At 38.6% G+C, this 16,053-nt stretch overlaps 1 protein-coding gene across 1 annotated transcript; it reads right to left on the bottom strand.

Moving 5' to 3' along the window:
* Positions 1-372: 372 nt before the first annotated feature.
* On the bottom strand, positions 373-5,194 carry arid6 (AT-rich interaction domain 6). Its single transcript, XM_074617507.1, has 6 exons — positions 5,002-5,194; positions 4,099-4,255; positions 3,317-3,369; positions 3,025-3,122; positions 2,768-2,924; positions 373-2,053 (listed from the first exon to the last, which is right to left on the bottom strand). The coding sequence occupies exons 1-6, from the start codon at positions 5,011-5,013 to the stop codon at positions 683-685; spliced, it is 1,848 nt and encodes a 615-aa protein (XP_074473608.1). The 5' UTR covers positions 5,014-5,194; the 3' UTR covers positions 373-682.
* Positions 5,195-16,053: the final 10,859 nt, after the last annotated feature.

Here is a 16,053-nt window from a genome sequence, read left to right as displayed (position 1 = left end):
AGGGCACTTCATCATGTTTTCTCCACTAGAAGGGCACCCTAGAGGGCACTTCATCATGTTTTCTCCACTGGAAGGGCACCCTAGAGGGCACTTCATCATGTTTTCTCCACTGGAAGGGCACCCTAGAGGGCACTTCATCATGTTTTCTCCACTGGAAGGGGTGCCCTAGAGGGCACTTTATCTCGTTTTATCTACCATAGGGAAATCCAAGAAGGCACTATGCTTAATACGCCTCTTCTAACCATATTTACTCTCCAAAGGGAAAGATTAATAAGATTGATAAAAAATAATTGATTGATTGGATTCATGTAAAAACACGTCATAGTGTGATGTGAAGACAACAGGATCAACAAATGAGTCATGAAACTTTAATTTTATGTATTTGAATTTATTTAGATTTACATTATAATTAAAGTATTAAATGTATAAAGTATTAAATGTATTATACAAGGAATATTTCTGTACAAACAAAACAAAAAAAAGGTCAACAGTACTCCTTTAACCAAGCTCTGCTCCTCATGTGAATAAATTATTATTCATTACATTATATTTTTCGCTAATTTGACAATTGAATATTGGGTGACAAATAAATGCAATTATATACCAAATGAAAGAGCAATATATAACGTGGGTAAGCTTTAATGTGGTGTTGGAGTGTCCGTGTAATTATCTGAACCGATCTTCACAATGAGCTCGAGATGATTTTCTTCAGCTTCATCACTTCTTCGTTGGTGAGGTGCAACAGAGAAGTGGAGTTGGAATTCAACATTAGCACAGCTGAGGGAACCGTGTCTGACTTCTCCTTCCCTCCCTGCACTGTGTCGACATTATAGGATGATGAGGCTGCAAAGTCTTGCTGAGCTGTGCGGGGACTAGAGTCAATGATCAGTGGGATGGGAGAAACCTGGGGCTCTTTGTTGATGTTGTAGGCATCCCAGTAATTTGGGGGTTTAGCGATGTATGACTTATTAATATCAAACGGATAGACATCCCGGCTGGCTGCATTTTTCAGAATACCACCTGAAGGCAAAGTCTTGTAGGTGGTGAAATGGTTTTGGCTTGTGTTGATTGACTGATGATTACCGGTACTCTGAGCGGTCGGTATGGGGCTCGGAAAACTCTTGTGTATCAGCCTTAGATCCTCAGCAGATGCGCTCCGGTGTTGGGGATTGGTGTGAAATGTCAGGTTGATGGGGTGGACGTCTGTGTCGGAACAGTGTCTTTGTTCCGAGTGTTCCTCCTGAGGAGGAAAAGTAGGTTGCCGCTTAGCTCCATGCATCATGGCTGAGGACCCACACAACCTGAGCCAGTTATGAAACACAGACAGCGGGACCTCAATTTCCATCTTGCCTCCGTTGTCTCGAGGGAGGCTGGGCAGTATGTGACTGAGATTGAGCTCCCTCACTTCTGGACTCCCCTCTCTCTCTTCCTTTTGCCGGATGGTTAAGTCTGTTTTTGGAGAGCTGGGTTTTTGTGTCATTGCGACGGCGCCTTCGTCTGTTCCCGGCGTCGGAGCAGAGTCATATGTGGGGCTGTTTGGGACCGTTATAGGTTTGACATCGACGACGTATGCCTCCCTAGCTTTCTCATGATATGAATACGGCGTGTCTGCCGAACCTACTTCAACATCTTGTGTCTCGCATCCGTCATTTCTCACCACCTGCGGGCGGTGAGCGGTGTACAAAGGGGAGGGTTTGTTCAGAAACTTTGGGTTCTTGCTGGATGAGGGAGTGGTGAACGACGAGGCGGGGTTGCTGTCGGTTTCACGCCTCGGTGCTTTAACGCTGAGGTTCAAAGGCTCCGCCAACCTAGATGTGGTCTTGTACTGTTCTGCCAGGAAGCGCAACTGCTCCAGTGGCTCCTTAACCCTGTCTGTCGGGTTTAGACATGGAGAGAAAGGGAACCAGGGCTTGGGGGCGGGGGGGCTGTGTGGTGTCAGCACCGAGGGAGGGAGAGGGACATGGGGGGCCAGGACTGTGTGGTAGTACGGAGGGTAGTGGGGCGGCAGAGGGAAGACGCTGTCATGGAGGTCCGGCTGGAGGCTACGAGGGTTCTGTTGGAAAGAGAAGTGATCCGTCAGAGGTTGAAGGAATAGATGAACGTTTTGGGGAATATCCTTATTCACTTTCTTTGCCAAGAGTTAGATGAGAAGATTGATACCACTCTCCAAAGGAGGTAACACAATGGTGATTGAGCCTATGGCCCACTGATGAAAGTCTTTGCATTTGCACAACACATTCTCACTCCCAACTCGTCAAATATCGCCATTTGGTCAGCGCGCCTCAGCATCGGAGACGGATGCAGGGTGCCCTACTCTCATGCTCTTAATACTACGTCACTGGCTCTAACCGTCGAGTAACGCCGCAGGTGGGTTTACATTGCCGTTAGTTGAAAGCCCAGTTCATTGCTCACAGTCGCTTAAGGTCGCCTCAGTGCATCGGTAACCGAAGCCGAGGGGCACTGACCAAACAGTGGTATTTGAGGAGTTGGGAGTGAGAAAAGGGTTGATTTGCAATATTACGAACTATTACGAAAAATCATAAGTAGCGCTCTCTTGGAAGTGAGATCCAAAAACTTTAAATACGTTTTTTTTTGTTGCAACAGAGCCAGATAATTCAAGAATAAACTGCTTATTATCACCAGTGCATCATATCATACCAGTTAATGTGTATTTAGAAACCAAGCAGCCACTTCAGGATGTGATTATTTACCATTTATTTATAATCACATCAGTCTAAGTTTGTGTTGAGTGTGAAATACTACCAACCTGGAGCATAGGCATGGATATCAGTTTGCGTTTGGGCAGCCTCTGGCCATCATCGTGCTCTTTGCTGTAGTTGGCATAGTGGAAGTGCTTTGACTGATTACGAGGCAACACGTTCACCAATATGCCCGTAACGTGGCATTCGTACGGCAGAAGCAGCCTGCACAAAGAAGAACACATGGATCAGATGAAGCCCTTTAGGAAAACATCCCAGCCACTCTCAGCCTGATAAATGCACACACACACATTGTTTCACTCACTTCTCGTAGTGTCTGCGGGTGCAGGTGGCTGCACTGGTGCTTCGAGGGTTTCCTCCGAGCGTGTTGTATACTTGTTTCCACAGCTGCTGAGCAGTCACCTGGAAGAGTGCAGGGTATTTTTTTACTTATGTGACTTCATAATTAACAAGAATATTAATTAGTATTAGAGTTAGATTAGTTTTAGCAATAACGAGATAATATTAATTGTATTGTTATCAAAATTAAATACACTTCCACTGTTGGTAATATTGACAATATAATAATCTATGGTAAAATGGAAATATTTGATTACCTGGTGGTAGCCACCCAAGTCTCTGACAACCTTGAACATCACAAATAGATCAACTGAAAAATAGGGAAAAATAAACACAATTAAATACACGTCATTATTAGAATGTAGGGCTATTAGAGTTTTATAGATTATTATGCTTTGTTCTATAAAATGTCAGAAAATGATGAGTGATTGAGTCCGAAGGTAACGTCTTCAAATTGTTTTTGTCACTTCACCCGAAGATATTCAACATTCAAGTAGCTAAAAGAAATGTATGGCATTGTTGCTTAAAAAAACAATACTACAATGGTTGATAGATTATTAGACAGCAGCAGATTATTATTATTTTTTATTATTATTTTAGAAATTGAATATGATTATTTTACTTTAAATCAGAATTACTATAATTTGGATTATAATTACTAATTCATGTCCATATAATTAGAACATAGATGCATTATATATATATAATTATTATTTGTATATATGTATATATATATATATATAATTATTATATATATATATATAATTATATTATTATTATTATTATATACATATATAATTATGATGTTATTATATATACATAATTATATTATTATATATAATAATTACATAATTATATATACATAATTATATATATATAATTATATATTATATTATATATATATATAATACCATACAATTGTACTAAATGAAATGTTGAAACAATGGAGGACTTTTTTGGTGCATAAAACAAGTGAAATGCATTAAAAAATAAAACTATGAACTTAAACTATGATCAAATGAATAATATTTTTAAGTACTTTGTTTGAAGCCCAGATTTGGGATTCTCTCGATGGGGGAATCTCTCTTCTTCATGAACAGGTAGAGGTCTTTAAGGAATCGTTCCTCTGTCATCTCCTCCACCGGCTGTTTGGTTCTCTCCGACTGGATCTCTCTGTGTGCCATTTTCATGTGTACCTGAGAACACACAAAAATATGATTATAAGGACTAATGTTTAATATTTAGTTTGTTTTTTTAAAGGATCATATCACAGTTGTGTTTTTGACTAAATCTAAAATACGATGTACAGCGCTGCTTCACCAAAAACACTTGAAGACCTGAGATTCTCTGGTGACAATGCTCTACTGTTTCCAGTCATCTTGACTGATGATCGTCATATATCCAAGTTCATCATATGTTTGTGTAATGTCTCAGTTGCGTCAACCCTGTCCCTTGAGACAACCTACCATTGATATGAGACTCAAATAGGCATCAATGCCCTCTTTCATTCCCTATAGTTTCCATTGTGTTTGTATCATGTCACCATGCTCACACACAACATCTATTTTTAGTTCTTCCAGGTGTAGTTCAGAATATTTCTTACTTTCATTTATGTATTTTATCATTTGCTGCTATTGTTAATTTACTTTAATTATGTTACGATCGCCATGCTTTTCAAACACATGGATATAATTATGGTAATATACCGTAACAAAATAAACACTTCACTCTCCTGATTTATTTTCAGAATAAGAGAAGAGAACTACTGCAGGTCAAATTAACCGACAATGACAACATATCACAGCTCATTCATTCACAACGAAAGTGACCAGAAAATGCAGGACAGTTAATCTTTGCACCACATTTTTTTATTCTAATACATGAAAAGTATTAAATAAAATCAAACTCTGTTCTAGATTATGTCTGAAATCTTGTTCCTCACCTGTGTTTCCATTGTGAGAATAAGGATGGATCATATTATCTCATTGCCCTGATGATCAGACAACCAGCGGTTTGCAGTGTACAGACTGATGTTCCCTCCGGTGTATTAAAAGAGACAAGAAATCACAGCAGCCAGTTATTAATGTCGTGCCACGTCAGTCACACACCTGTCCCTAGTATCTGTGTGACAATGTGGGTAACTGACAGAGGGGGAGTTTACTCCAACGTCTTCCTGCTGAGATTGCTATCGTCGGACCGGTCGAACCGGTTCTGGAGCACGTTCCCAAAAACGGTGCACTGAAATTTTCCACACGAATTGGCAGAATTGTGTGGAAACCGGTGGAAATTTGTTTCCAAGTAACAAGGAGTGTTGTTCAGGAAAGTCTAATTTGAATATATATGGGTTTACTATCACTAGAGGACAAATCAGAGCTCATCAAATCAGCTGCTATTCATCATTTCATCATTGGGAGATGTGTATATGAATGCATTTTTATACTAAAAACACTACAGCAGTGTTACTCTGGGTCTTAAATTTAGCCCAGTTAAAGTTGCCCGCATTATAATACTGCATTACAATCTTAACATATACATTTTTGGTATGTTTATTGACACTGGCAACATATTGAGTCCGGTAATTATCAATGTAGAAACAGGAAATGTGAGATTTGGTAGGCTGACTAATTGTACAAAGTGGTTGGGATACATTGCATGAAGATGATGTGCCTGTTTTTACAGTTTGAATGTAGAACACTTTTTCAATTATTATAATTAGCTCTGTTTGTTTAGGCTATTTCCAGTTATGACGGAGTTTTTTTTTGGATGTCCAGTAATTGCTTTGACCTTCATTGTTCTGTGTTTTTATTGGTGTAATTAGGCAAACCCAAAATCACATCTCCACCAAGTCTTTGTTCGTCAAGTTGTTGTCGTCATAAATTAGAAATAAGCAGTAATTAATTCATTATTAGTAATTAATTCATTATTTAAAATGAATTGTAAAAGTGTATGAGGGTTGAGAACATTGTGATAGAAGTATTTCATGGCCATTCCCATGCTCTATTATGTGTCATAAGTTGTTGCAGCAATTTTAGGGTTGATACCATTTGTTACACAGATTTGGTGCTAAATTTAACCATTTTTTACCACTCGAGAACTGATAAAAATTATCAATAATCCCTCCAAAATACCACATTAAGACACCAAGACCTTGAGGAACACCGTAAAAAAACCCAGGCTGTGATTTGGTATCAAAAACGTTTTGACACTTTGAGATTTCTGCAAGAATTTCATTTTTTGGCGATTGGATGACGAGCGCTTCTGTTGTGTAAACTGCTCAGAAACCCCCTTATTGTCAATCTACCTAGGAAAGCTGTCCATCCTCTGAATGCTCTAGGTCTTTAGTTTGTGGCCGTAAAGTTTCATGAGGCTGTGATTATCCTAGAGGTCACCACAGGTCATTTTACACAATGAGGTCAAGTTTTGTAGTTTCATATGATATCTGTAGCTTCACTTTAACTGTAAAACTGAACCTACTAGAGCCTCTGGAGATCCCGTATTAGCTAAGGCACTTGCAAACATGATACTGCATATCATACTGTCAAAATGCTTTAGAATAATTTACAGAAATATAGTTAGCCCCAAACTGACATTTGGGTTAAATGCTTGCTGCACACGTAACGTTACTGAGTGCCGACGCCCCTCGTCTCATTGCCTGTATCCTCAGTTTTTCGGTTCGGTTGTTTTCCCATCCATTGTGGGTGGGACTTAATTGTCTCTAGCAGTGTCCTTTCAATGGAAAAATACTTCGGAATATTGCCAAACTTCTCATTTGGGAAACCGCCCAAAAGGTTGCCCACACTATCAAATTATTTACTTCGCCAATTAAATAAAAAGTAGGCTATCTGGGTGGTAAACTGCCATCTGTCAACACCGTCAATAAACATTCTGATTAAAGTAAATTGAAAGAAAAAAATGAGGGTGTTGCCTCAGAGAATGAGGACATGAAAACAAGAACTATAATTATTGGTGAATGATAATTGTGCTTTCTCTCCTACTGTTACTTCTTGGATTCAGTAGCGCATTGTTGAACGGACTACGGCATCTGTCTGCGATGTTGTTCAGGGAGTTGTCTGGGTGTGGCACTGCCCTTATCAAAACACAGTGCATGAGGTAACTGTGTGGTCATTGCATCAGATTTGCAGGAATACAAATGTAGAAACCCGACATTCATATCTGAAGAAGGATGAATGGGTGAAAGTTCTGTTAATCCTCCTCAGCTCTGGATGACTGGGAATACTATGTTGTGGTTTCAGCTAGTCAGACATTGCTGAAACAGCTGAGCAACACATTGACTTCTCTATATCTGAACCAATATCTAGTAGATGTTAGAGCGATGCATGTAGTTTATTGGGTCATTGGTTAAGTCATGGAAATCTGTTGACAAGGATTCCCACTGTATAAACTGTACAGGGAGGGGTGGCTTTAACAGGGCCCATCCCTTTCTATATATTAAAGCTGCATTAAGTTTGTTTATATTGCGGCGACTCAAATAAATTCCAGTAGCATGACAAGAGTGTCCTTCTTTCACCTTACTGCCGATTCCCACTTACTTCATCACTCTGCAGCTTTTTTCAGGTTTTAGCCCGATGGGCGGTGCTAGGGTGGGGTTAGGGTGGGGTTAGATGTGGCCGTGGCCCCACCAAGAAAGTAGCCTACCAAAATGTTTGACATACAAGCTTCAGTCTGATTTCCTTTTCCAATAGTGTCCACAACACGCTTCTATGCACTGGATTCTACGGGTCAAGCTGGTGTTGATCAGGTCAAGAGAGACACAGTTACTTAAGTAACCTGTTATTTAGGTTGCTTCTGTCAAAGTAACCAGAAACTAGTGAAAATAAGAAGGTGGAGGGAGGCATCGACAGAGAGGAAGAAGAGAGAGGAAGACCACCTGTGGTCAGTAGCTCCTCAGAAACACACTCACTCCTGGCAGTGCCAGAGGAAAAACCCCGGCGGTCAGCATTTCCTCTATGTGTTGTATGATTATTGAGATGTGAGCTGTGCAGATTCTCTGTTATTCTGCCTATAATTTGTCAGTTTTCTGAGTTTTCCAAAGATGCCCATGGTTCATATCTAGTCCTATAATCCAGTGGTGGAAGTACTCAGATCCTCTACTTAAGTAAATGTAGAAATATCACAGCCTAAAAACATTACAAGTCCTGCATTGAAAATGTTACTATAATCAGCAAAATGTACTTAAAGTATCAAAAGTACTCATCATGCAGAACGGCTCCTTTCACAATGTTATATTAGTATAAAATATTACAGTATATTATTCAGTTTTTATCACTAACAAATTCATGTAAGAGCATTTTAATGTTATAGTTCATCAATTTGGAGCCAATTCTAGATACTTTGTATACTACTGGGTAGATTAGTATTGTATATAGTACTGCATTATATCATTTTTTATGATGTAAAAAGTTACTAAAAACTTTAAGTGTCAAATAAATTTAGTGCAGTAAAAAGTACAATATTTCCCTCTGAGATGTTGCTGGTGTTACTTAAGTACGGAAGTTACGTGACAAAGTCTACGTTGACAGGACACGAACAGCGGCCTCTTGGATGAAAGTCCGGTGTTTTTGGACCCGCCCATCCACTCTGACATTCTCCTACGCTGAGTTTGTCGCTCTTTTTACTTCCTGGTTCACGATTACGTGGATTACACACAAATTATTTTAATTTATATACAAATTACAACAGTGTACGAAAACAGCCTGCAGAGTCCGAAGTGTTTGTTATTAAGCATATGATGCTTGAGAAGCCATATGTGTATTTATTACAAATTCCATAGCCCAACCAAAATATAGTTAATCCCATATAATCAATCTCCAGCAAGACAGAATCCCTGCTGCTGCCTCCTGCGTTTAGTCATTTATAGCTCCTTGTTTTGGTTTACAGGACACTGTGGACAGACACTGTAGCTCGTATAAAACCACACCCAGAACACACCAAGCATATCGAACAGAAAATAACTCAGAGACAAAGTACGGCATGTGTATTTGGCATTTGATTTGGGTTGATTATGAAAGCCAGATTTTTTTTCCCCCAGCAGATCCACCCAGGGCTAAAAATGCCGATGGTGATTAAACTTCCAGTGTAAAACATATACCTGCCAGAAACTCCAAACACAAGCCCAGTTTGTTCTACTATTTCTACTGGATATTTAAATAGAACATTTTTGCACGACAAAGACTCATTGCTGTGTGTTTGTTTTGGGATTATTCTGCCCACTAGTAGTCAGAAATGAAAAGTTTCTGTGCCAATAAAATGCAAAAGTAAAAGAATGGAAGAGGACTGTATGATGTATCATGTTTCAGGATCACAATACACACCTTTTACTGGAGACAAAGCACAAAGAAAAATGTTGACATTTCCTTAATAAGTCATCTTATGACAAAATCTCTTTGACAAGTTTAACCAAACATTTCCTGGAGTTGGCTTCTTCAGTTTACCGACTGACCTTATTTGTACTCCGTGGTATTGTTGCTACATTGCTGTGTGGAAACTCATGAGATTTGTTCATGTCAGCGGAAAGTTGTTTCTGCAAATACGTCTTCACTGAGTCTATAATCCCATTACATCATCACTCCGGTGAGACAATGCGTATTGGTATTCGAGAGCCGATTTCAGGTTTACTTTCTTTGTTCTGCTCAAGAATGATCAACAAGCTTTAGTAACACATCTTGTTCATACCATTTTTTTTTTTTAAATCAAAGTCTACTTTAGAGGAGTATTCACAGCATATTTATGTCAGTGTCACAAAATATGAGGATTGAATATGATTTGTGCAACCATGTCACCTTCACCCATCAAAGCCAAGCAGTAGATGTTAGCCTAATTGATGCAGGTTCAGCTGCAGGAGTGACTAATTACATGAATAATGGCCTCCCCTGATCTGGCACATCAATGTTAACTAATTGCACCTGTGCTTCCCTGCTATGACAGGTCAACAGGCCTGCAGGGAAAATAGGCCAGTTGCAGTTTTCCAGACATGCTCAAGTATGTCTGCTGGCGAAGAAGACAAAATTAGAAGAATGCAATCCATTTATAGTAGTAATTCATCAATATGAAAAGGGGTCAAATGTAAATGTGGAGCTTCGGAAACAATCCGAGAGCTGATGATTACAAACTTGTATGATCATCATTGATGTTCCCACAAAAAAGACGTGTGGCACGAAACAAAAAAAAAAGACAGCTGTGTAACCCTGTAAGGCTGCATGATATACAAGAGATCTAACACTCTAAATCAGATGGATTCAGAGATTTATGTAATTGTGCATGAATCCCTAACATAAATATTTAAGCAGTAGATAAATATTTTATCAAGATTCAGCTTCACTGGTGCACAGTGTGGCTGTATTCTTTTTCATTGACAAGCTTTGAACATATTTGTATCTTTATTTGCACAGTGATAACAAATAAAAACACAGTGATTGGCTGTGATAGAATATAATAATAATAATTACATCCTAAAATGGATCAATCAAACAAGCCAGAAAATTGACAGTTGCTTTTACAAAGAACAGTTTATCATGGGGTTTCTCACCACACAGTTCTATATGCATTGTACTTGGGTGTATTGTTCTTATTCCAGGAACACAATAGCTGTCTAACTCTGCCGCCCAGATGGAAGGTTTTTAAAAGGAGTGACTGTAGCACAGCCCAGGTAACAAGCGAGTCGCTAATTGTTTGGACCGACCTTAAATCAAGCAATGACAGGTCGTGTAAGCCATTGCTGAACGGTTGCTACATGCACACTCGGCTTCATACCAGAGCTAAATTGCGATCTCCTCGGAAAGTGCTATTGTTATTATCTCGAACTCTGCAAATAAAATCTGCCACTAAAACACAACTAAAGGTTTTCATGATCATCCAACCAGAAGATTTTTACTAAAAAAGTAAATTATCATATCATGGACAATAAAACATGAAATAGTCTTCAATCTCACCTAAATCACAAACCATTAAACCGGGTTGTTTCTGTAGCTAATGGCAGTGTACCTGCATGTAACTGTACACAGAGAGATCTTTGACTTAAAGTTAAAGGACAGGTTCACAATTTGTCAAGTCTGACTGAAAACAATAGCCCATACAAACATTGAAACAGGTTTTACTCTTCCTTAATCATTCCTCTTGTTCCTACTGGCCTTTAAAAGATCCTTTCCTGAGGCAGGTTTCAGAGGAAATTAACTGTGAACGTTGTATAGAGACAAAGAAAATTCCATTCCTATACAACTAAACTGCATTCTCAATGACGTTTTGAGGAAAACATATTTCCTCCGGGATTACTGTCGCAGTTTTAAACAGTTTTAAACAGTTTTAAACACATGGTTAACGTTGTAAATTGAAAGAAAACAAAAGTACAACAAAACTCCTTGGTTAGAAACCATCATTCTTTGGCTTAAAATGACTTAGAAATTGAATCAAAACAAAACAAAAATGTAACAAAACTACTTGGGATGGTTTAGTAAAAAACTTAATTTTGCTAAAATATGTTTGTTACGGTATTTAAGCTACATATGTCAATTCAAATAAGTAAACCTGTACTTTTGGTTTGACACGCGACATAAATAGCGGTATCCTGAGTGTTTGTTTGACCCTTCCACCACCCTCCTCATCCCTACGCAGACTGCCGTGGACTATGATTATTTGTGATACGTCAAAAACAAATGTAATCCGTGACAAAATATGTTTCCTTCAAAACGTAATTCACAATGCAGTTTCGTTGCATGGGAATGTAATTTTTAGGAGACAGGGCTGCATATCGGAACACATCACAACAGATATCTTTCGTTCTTTTTCTTTTTCTTTAAAATATCATCCAATTACTTTCTTACACTCTCCCTCTCTGCCCCTCAATGTCTCTCTCTAATTCTCAGTACTCATGAAGGAACTACTGTGGTTAGGGTTAGTGAAACACTGTCCTTTTTCCTCCATTCCTCCACCTGTCAAACAAAGAAAGCAGTGTTCAGTGTCTGGTAATGATGCTAAATTCTACAGACATTTGCAGACGATGCAGTTATTTCCTGATGAAATTTTTTTTTTATGCATTTTAAAACTTCAGAAAAAATAGACATTTGTTATTTCTTTAGTAGAAACATTATGAACAACATGTGCAAATAAAGGGCTATGAAAAAATACTTTATGCAGTCAAAAATATTTTACATCAATTCAGTATTTGAAGGAATTTGTTTACATTCTTAGTGTCGTAAATAAAAGGGTTTTAATGTATTTTCTGAAGTCGATTTTTTTAACTGTCTGTCTTCATTATTTGAGATAAGATTTCAAATTAGTGAAGTTATTCCAAACTAAATTTGAATAAGCCTATTTGAATATTTTCTCTCTCCATTTGTGCTGATTTATGCCTTGTCCTGCAACCAGTAATTATTCCACTATTTAATGCACTGTATTAAATCACTTTGCATTATGCATTATGTATTGAAATGGGCTTAAATTGCCTTGTTTATCAGCTCAAACGTATATGCTATCTTTCATGCATCGGATTGCTGATCACGTATTCAGATGTCTATCATATTCATCTACGAAACTACACATACCAATGACGGGAGATTCTAGCTGCGTGCAAAGGGTTGAATCTTCATCTATTGTATCACACAATGGACCTCTGTGACAAGCTGCAGTGAAAAGACAACAACAAAAAAAACACCCCAGTTTCCTCTTTCACATGAAATGTGTAACTGTACCTCAGCAGATGTGGGGCTGTTCGTTTGACAAATTCTGTTTTGTACTGTGACTGGGGAGCATGGTTTTTCAGAACAGTAATTCTGGGATTTGTCGCATGAAGAGAAAGAGAAATGAGATAATTATGCATCTGGACAGCTTTAGTGATGTTCACATGCAGGCGTCTTAAAATCCTGTGCTTTTGTTCTATAAAGGCAGAGAGCAGCAACTAGAGGGTTTGAAGTAGGCTGGCTGAAAAACTGTGTATCAGATGCAGAGGTTGGCTTTCATTCTTTGCCCTTTTGGCTGAATATTTAAAAAGAGAAAAACATTGTTTTTGACGACCCCTGCCCTTCCCTGCCAATCTGTCATTTGTTTTCCAGGTACCTGGTGGCAGGGGATCGTTAGGGCCAACTGGGAACAGCTGGGCCCAGTGTTCTCAGTCTATTAAGCCCTGGCTGCTACTCGCACATTGCCATAGAACTGCCATAGTAAAATGTTGATACTGCACTCTGCTTTTCGTATAGCAGAATCTACATCAAAATGTGCTCTTTTAGCTTTCTTGTCCGTTTCTCTAGTTGACAAATAAACTTTATTTTGATTATTTACAATTCATAGATTAAACTTATCTCTCTAGTCACATGGATTCACTGGAATCAAAAGCTGAAACCTTACTGAGCTTAGCTGGGGTTTTTTCTCCATCAAAAGTGGATTTAGCTTCTGCCTTTTTTAGTTATGTGGAATAACAAAAGAAAACACCAGGATGTCAGCTCATCAAAATGGAGATTGGGTGGGTCAAACAAACACAGGACTTTCACCCAGGGGACAACTATTTGTGTCCCGTGTGAAACCGGAAGTCAACGTTGATTTATTTTAATTTACATCCCTTACTTAAGTAACGTAACAAACATACTTATTTCAAGCCAAAGCATCGTATTTTACTGAACTTAACCAAATAGTTTTGTTGCTTAAACATAACCAAATTTCAATTTACAACATTAACCACGTGTTTAAAACTGCAACCGTAATCAGGGAGGAAATACGTTTCCCTCGAAACATAATTGAGAATGCAGTTAAGTTGTATGGGAACGTCATTTTGTATGAGACGGGGTTGCAATTACACATAACAGCTAGCGGAAATGCAATAGGTACATTTATTTTTTAGCTTTTAGCAATACAAGCATTACACATGTTTGCTGAAATTATACATTTAGATGGCATTATATATTTTTTTGGTAGAACGAACAGAAATTAAAAAAAGGTTTTAAAGGACCTGTGTGTAACAATTAGGGGGATCTATTGGCAGAAATGGAATATAATATTAATAAGTAATTTTCTTTAATGTAAAATCACCTGAAAATAAGAATTGTTGTGTTTTCGTTACCTTAGAACGAGCCGTTTATATCTACATAGGGAGCGAGTCCTCTTCACGGAGTCCACCATGTTGCACCGCCATGTTTCTACAGTAGCCCAGAACGGACAAACAAAACACGGTTAACTTTTCCTGCTTGGGCCGGAGTCGATAACGCTACTTTCACCCATTGCCACCCTCTCTCTCTTTTGCTTCACCACTCACTTCCCACGCACACACACACTTTAAGCACTCTACTCTACTCTTACAGCAACTTGCATTTTACCGTCAGCCACCGTAGCAATCCTACACGTTTGGCACACAGGAGAAATTGTAATCTGCAATCTCACAGCTAGATACCGCCAGATCCTACACACTGTTCCTTTAACTCCGTTTTGATCAGTGTTTTGGCTTAATGTATTGATTTTACACTAGAAAGAATATCAGTATCATCAGCTGTAACAGCTGACTCTCACATTATCAAGATAGAAATAGGAATAGGATTTCATTTGTTTGAGAAAGAAAGTTTCAACATAAGGTTTATCTTACTTATGCTCCTTTGCTGTCATGGACACCTGTTAATATTATAACATGAGAAATAGCCTTATGCATTTTACCATAACAAATAAATAATCTCCGTGACAACTGTGCAACTCTATCGGCTAAGATGTGTTTGAAACAAGTAAGTTCTTGTTTTTTTTTTAGCTTCAAGTTCAACTGCATTTCATTTGTTGTTTCATAAGGAGGTAATGTGAGCTGTCTTATTATCTCCTATCCGACATAGCTGTCTGAGGTGTTGCCTTGGTGTTTTCTTAAGAAGTGTCATGGCACACATTCTGTAGCCTTTACATTCATTTTATGTAGCACCACCTTGTGGCAGTTTGTTGTAACTGTAAAGTGTTTTCTCAGTGGTCAGTTCAGATCATGTGATCAAAGGTTAAAGGTCAACCAGGAAATGCTGTAGTGTGTAAGAATTTCTCCATGCGGTCAGACCGAAGGCTTCGTTCCCTTTTTCCTTTACGTTTGTGCCTTGGAGAGCCTTTGCTTGTAAGTGTTGCTACCTTTTCTGTGTTTTGTGTTAATGTGCATATAAATAATTTGGACTTCATATGTTTGGATTAAAAACAAAGTAATTTGTGATAATTTCATTTGCTAAGGTTAAAAATGCTAAGCTAAGCCAAAATGTAGCTTCTTGTCATAGTGTGTGCATGGAGGCTATTTATAAGCAATGTAAATTCATTTGTGCTGTATTTTGAGAACAGTTTCAGTTTTACAAAAAAGAAAGAAGAAGAGAAAAGAGGACTCAGTAAAACACTTGAACTTTACTCCTGTCTTCGACTTCTCTGAATCCTTATTGTTAGCTATCTGTCAGTTTTTGCGTAAGTGCAACACGCATCAGGAACAGAATAAGAAGTACTAATCGGGTTTCTATTGTGTCTTCTTCTCTTTGCTGATTATTGAAGATGACATCTATCACAATGCATAGCTGCAATTTTGAAATGCAGACATGCATGATCGGGTGGGGGCTTAGAAAAGGCCGTGAAGCAGTCACGCTCACGCTCACGCTCACGCGTGTCTAAAGGGGTTGGTGATACCACCGGTATCAGGGCACAATAGCCTGAAAATCGTGCCCAATGTTCGGCCAATTCTCATTTCTGATAGAATTTTCTGATTTCCCATGTGCCCCTCCCTGTCTGGTTCTTGCCACCTCATTTAAAACATCCTTGAATCACCCCTGACACTCTGGCTGTTATCAGATGAAAAACCAGTGTACCATAAAATGTACAGGAATAACACAATAGAGCTCGGTATGTTCTGTTGAAATTGGCGTTCATCTGCAGACACAGATGTATGTGAACCAGTGGTGCTGTGCAGAGGATACGATCTGTTCCAATGGTTTATGAAAACAAAGATTGAGCGTCTGATGTTAACAAAAGGTGTTGCGATAGTGTGTTGGCACTG

This window comes from Sebastes fasciatus, chromosome 19 (assembly GCF_043250625.1).
Source record: "Sebastes fasciatus isolate fSebFas1 chromosome 19, fSebFas1.pri, whole genome shotgun sequence".
Taxonomy (NCBI): domain Eukaryota; kingdom Metazoa; phylum Chordata; class Actinopteri; order Perciformes; family Sebastidae; genus Sebastes; species Sebastes fasciatus.
The sequence above is the reverse complement of the archived record's forward strand: the minus strand, read 5'-3'. Positions and strand labels throughout refer to the sequence as shown.